At 34.1% G+C, this 5,479-nt stretch overlaps 1 protein-coding gene across 1 annotated transcript; it reads left to right on the top strand.

Moving 5' to 3' along the window:
- Nucleotides 1-386: 386 nt before the first annotated feature.
- LOC114264873 (cytochrome P450 84A1) lies at nucleotides 387-5,020 on the top strand. The gene is made up of 2 exons (XM_028205592.2): nucleotides 387-1,535; nucleotides 4,185-5,020. Exons 1-2 carry the CDS (start codon nucleotides 621-623, stop codon nucleotides 4,806-4,808), a joined length of 1,539 nt encoding a protein of 512 aa, XP_028061393.1. The 5' UTR covers nucleotides 387-620; the 3' UTR covers nucleotides 4,809-5,020.
- Nucleotides 5,021-5,479: the final 459 nt, after the last annotated feature.

The raw sequence follows: 5,479 nt of genomic DNA, 5'->3' as shown, positions 1-5,479 counted from the left end.
AATTTCATTATAAAATAAATCTTGAATTTTTAATTTTATCAATTTAAATTATAATATTTTTTTAATTTATTTTCAATATAAACCCTCAACCTATTTTCATTTAGTAAAATGGATGAAAAAATATTCTATTAATTAAACTCAATTTAGATATACATGAATAAAATATATTTTTATTAAATTAAATGACTAAAATATTTATTTTTCCATCAATTTGACTCAACCGAAATAGATAAGTGGTTCATATTGAAACAAAATAAAAATTTAAATTTAAATTTAAATTGATAAAATTAAAATTTTATTTTATTATAAACACCAAATTCTATCTCGCCGTCGGCCCACAAAAAGTAACAAACAACGCGGTTAAAGCCAAGCTAGTGACCAAAACAGGAGGAAAAAAAATAACTGTTTTTATATTAAATAATATTTCTCATTTCTCAATAAACAAATATGACAAGGGAGTTTACACACCAACTTGAGCAAACAAGAAGTAGAAGCAAACTTGTATATAAACCCACATAACATGTTGAATTAAAACCCAGCAACACCAACATCCCAAGAGTTGAGTTGCAGAGCCATTTCTAGAACAAACACATACACATACATATATAAACACAATAGAAATGGCATCAATACTTGAAGCTGTGCAAACCATGCCCATGGGATTCCTATTCCTCATACCTCTCTCATTATTCCTTCTATCCCGTCTCCGTCGCAAACTTCCATTTCCACCGGGGCCACCGGGCCTGCCGCTGATCGGAAACATGACCATGATGGACCAGCTCACCCACCGTGGACTTGCCAAGCTGGCAAAACAATACGGCGGGCTCTTCCACATGAGGATGGGTTTTCTCCACATGGTGGCCGTTTCGTCGCCGGACATCGCCCAACAAGTCCTCCAAGCCCAAGACAGCATCTTCTCCAACCGCCCCGCCACCATCGCCATCCGCTACCTCACCTACGACCGCGCTGACATGGCTTTCGCTCACTACGGCCCGTTCTGGCGCCAGATGCGAAAGCTCTGCGTCATCAAGCTTTTTAGCCGTAAACGGGCTGAGTCCTGGGAGTCCGTGAGGGACGAGGTGGACTTCGTGGTCCGAAAAGTCATGCTCAACACCAACTCACCCATTAATATCGGCGAGTTGGTGTTTGAACTGACTCGGAACATTACGTACCGAGCAGCGTTCGGGTCCAGCTCCCGACACGGTCAGGACGAGTTTATCTCGATATTGCAGGAGTTTTCCAAACTGTTTGGTGCTTTTAATATTGCAGATTTTATTCCTTGGCTCGGCTGGGTTGACCCGCAGGGACTCAATGAGAGACTCACTAAGGCTCGTGCTTCGCTTGATGGCTTCATTGATAATATCATCGATGAGCACATGCAGAAGAACAAGAAAACGAACGGTTCTGATGAGATCGACACCGATATGGTGGATGATTTGCTAGCTTTTTACGGTGATGAAGCGAAAGTCTCCGAATCGGATGATCTTCAAAACGCTATTAGACTCACAAGAGATAATATCAAAGCCATCATCATGGTAAGCCAAAAACAAATAATTTGCTGAATATTATATATAAAAAAAAAAATTATAAAGAATAATAGGACAAGTATTTATTTTATATCTTTAAAACAAAGTATACATCAAGATAACTTATATTTTTGATAATATTAGTACTGTATTATTTTTATCATATATTCTGTATAATTTTTTTGTAAAATAATTTTTCTTTGCTGAATTGATTGGTTCTTGGAAAAATATTAAGAAAATAAAATGATGACAAGCGGGGTCAAAGTCTGCTAAAAATTGTTTCTGAAAATTTGCTTTAACAAATCTAGACTACAAGAAACCACCAAAATGGTTGTGGTGTTGGTGTCAAAAAGCAAATCATACCACAGTCCAACTAAACTAGTCACGAGTAACGACTCGACAGCTTTCTTAGAACTGTGGTGGGAAGGTTTTGAATTCCAACTTTCGTTGGTTTTCAATTTTGTTTTTTTTTAGCGAAGTGTTTGGGTCCAGCTATATATATTTAATCCCATATATACAGAATAATTACTCAATTCATGCATTTTGAAAAAAACAATATTAATAAAATGGTAAAACGAAATACTTGTATCAATATTAAATGAGCATGTCGTGGGGATCACAATATGATTGGATTGTGGGGAGGAAAATGATATAAAAATCTATTTTTTAAATTATTTTTAAGATTCAGTGATATGAGAAATTAGTTTTGTTTACCTTTTTACATAGTTTTAGGTTATAATTTAACCCTCCAAAAGTTAGCTCAAGAAGTAAGGGAGCGCCCTCACACTTCCTCACGCCCAGCGTGTTCACACAACAACACATGCGGTAAGTTATTACTTTTTCCAAAAGCCTAAACAATTAGAAAATGGATTCAACAAATCAGTCAGGATATAATATCAAAATGTCAGTAACAAATCAGTCAGGATATAATATCAAAATGTCAGTAGAGAGACTTGAACCCAAGATTTCTCTCAATTACAATTTTAATATTGTGTTACATGATCTTGGGTAAAACTCAAGTCCGAAAGCTAACTCTAAAGGTAAGGGTGCCCAGGCGATATCAGACTTACCATTATTTTTATACTCAGGCGATATCAGACTTCACACACCTCATTTTACTTGTAATTTTTCAATTATTAATTACATCACATAAAAAAAAGTATTACTCATACACTCAATATATATATATATATATATTTGTCTCCAATACCATAAGTAAGTCGTATTATGAGCTTAATACCACTTTTTCAAATTATTTTTTGTTTTAATTCATTTTATTTTTTTGTCAAAAAAAAAAAAAAAAACTTAGACAATTTTGGTCTCACAATTTTTATTTGTGTATATCAAGGAATAATGTAAATTAATTCTAAATGTTGGTTTCAATAAATTAGAGTCAAATTTGGATCACATACTGTTTTTTATTGTTTTTTTTATTTTATTTTATGAAAAATACTAGTTTACCAAAATTTTTATATCAGAATACAGTGTCATTTGTGTAATTAAAGACATTTTCATAGGCCTTTTTGTTCTAAATAATAAGCTCAAAACTCATTCAAATTATTGTGTATATAGATTTTGTTTATATATGATTATTTTTTTTTATTGATTTTTTTATTCATAGCATTTTTGGTGAACGCCTTTTTTTTTTTCACTAATGACATCTTACCCGCAATGGAAAGACGATTGATTAAATATTAATTTTTTTATACTTATTTATTAAATCTTGGTGAGAATATTATATTATTTACTTTTCAAAAATTAATTTTCTACCCAACCATTATATGAGTCTTGTTTATATGCCATGATACCACTCATTTGGCGTTAAAATGATCAGCACTAACATTTGTCACTTCATTTTAAATAAAAATAAAAATATTATTTTTGGAAATGAAAAGAAAAGAGGGAGGAAAGTACCTATCACTTGTTTGGATTGGCTTTTGAGATAAAGACATGCCATAAAAAAATTATTAGAAAAAGTCAACCATACAAAATTTTAATTCAAAATTATGTGACGATTTTATTCTTAAACAAATTAATTGATATTTCTTCAAATCTAATAGTTGTCATCTTTATGAATAAAAAAGGTACAATTTTATTTTTTTTTGTATAGTTCTACTCGAGTAATTAGTTAGTTAAATGCTTATTTTGTTCTTTTTTTCAAACAAAAATGTTATATATTCGAATGCTATAATTGGGAACTTATTTTTATCAAATATCTACAAGCCATCTTTCTGAGTTTTATATACAAAAAGTTTGTATAACATTGTGTGACCTCATGTACATTTTTCATTTTAAATTAAAATACTTATGATTAAAAATATATTTCTTTTTAGACCGTATTCCTAATGGATAAACACTCAAACACGTCTCAATTTTATACATTTAAGGAAAGAAAAACTCCTTGTTAGTACGGAACAACTATGAACCCAAATATAAAATATAAGATGTAATATAAATATGAATTTAATATGTTGGGAGTTAAATTCAAGCAACCTTGAGATTAATTCAAGTGATTGTAATCAGCAGTAATATTCTAACTTACTAATCAGCTAACGAATTATTTTTATAAAAAATTTAAATTAAAAATAAATTTAATTCATATATTTTATTTTATTTTTTTGAATATTTTCTAATTATTGTCAATGGTGATGTCATCAGGATGTAATGTTTGGAGGCACAGAAACTGTTGCTTCAGCTATAGAGTGGGCCATGACGGAGCTAATGAAAAGCCCAGAAGACCTCAAACGGGTCCAACAAGAGCTCGCCGACGTAGTCGGACTCAATCGCCGGGTCGAAGAATCCGACTTCGAGAAGCTGACCTATCTCAAGTGCGCCTTGAAGGAGACTCTCCGGCTCCACCCTCCGATCCCTCTCCTCCTCCACGAGACCGCCGAGGACGCTGAGATCTCCGGCTACCACATTCCGGCTAGATCTAGGGTCATGATCAACGCATGGGCCATCGGGCGTGACCCGAACTCGTGGGACGACCCGGATACATTCAGGCCCTCGAGATTCTTGAAGGAGAATGTGCCTGACTTTAAAGGGAGTAATTTCGAGTTCATACCGTTCGGGTCGGGCCGGAGGTCGTGTCCAGGTATGCAGCTCGGACTCTACGGGCTTGAGATGTCGGTGGCTCATCTCCTCCATTGCTTTACGTGGGAGTTACCGGATGGGATGAAGCCGAGCGAGCTTGACATGAGCGATGTTTTCGGCCTCACGGCTCCGAGAGCGACCCGACTCGTTGCCGTGCCGACTCCGAGACTGCTGTGCTCGATTTATTGACCCGAAAGATAACAGTGACTGTGCAATGGAGGGGTTTGTGGACTTTTTTTATTTTATTTTTTTTATAATTTTAATATTGAAGAAGGGAAGTAGCAAGAAATAACTGCGAATAATTGGAAAAGAAAAGGTGGGATTTTAATTTTTTATTCTCGTCTTTTTGTGTGGATATTCAAAGACTCCATTTGTTTTTAAATAAAATTTGGATTTTAATACTCTCTTGTTGTTGTGGTTGTTGTTGTTCATGTTTTTTTTTTTAAAAAACTTTTGTAACCCACATGTTTTTCGATAGGGTCTAGCTTATCTTAAGTTGTGGTCAAAGATTGGATCCGTCCAGTCTGGTCTATGGGATTTATTTTTGGGCCCGTTTTGGTAATCCGAACTGTTCGATATGTAGAACTCGTCGAATACTATATGTCTATAAAAAATTACGTTGATCAGATATTAATAACTATGTGATCAAATCAGTTTTGTATAAAAAAAATAGACGGTGAAAAAATTAACGGTTGATAAAAAACTATTTTGTTCACATAACTATCGATATCCGATCAACGTAATTTTTTACAAGTATATAGTACTCGACGAGTTCTACACATTGAACGGTTCAGATTATCAAAACGGGACCCGTGGTGGGCCCTCAAGGGCCCAACAGTACGGTCCAGTCCGATCTTGAA

Source organism: Camellia sinensis, chromosome 4, assembly GCF_055761805.1.
Source record: "Camellia sinensis isolate YWXY chromosome 4, ASM5576180v1, whole genome shotgun sequence".
Taxonomy (NCBI): domain Eukaryota; kingdom Viridiplantae; phylum Streptophyta; class Magnoliopsida; order Ericales; family Theaceae; genus Camellia; species Camellia sinensis.
This window is presented reverse-complemented; position numbering and strand designations above follow the sequence as displayed.

Excerpts from the sequence above, each read along its gene's own strand:
- LOC114264873 (XM_028205592.2), top strand. The coding sequence starts at position 621 with ATGGCATCAATACTTGAAGCTGTGCAAACCATGCCCATGGGATTCCTA. Across the intron at positions 1,536-4,184 it reads ATATCAAAGCCATCATCATG|GATGTAATGTTTGGAGGCAC; the intron begins GTAAGCCAAAAA and ends TGATGTCATCAG.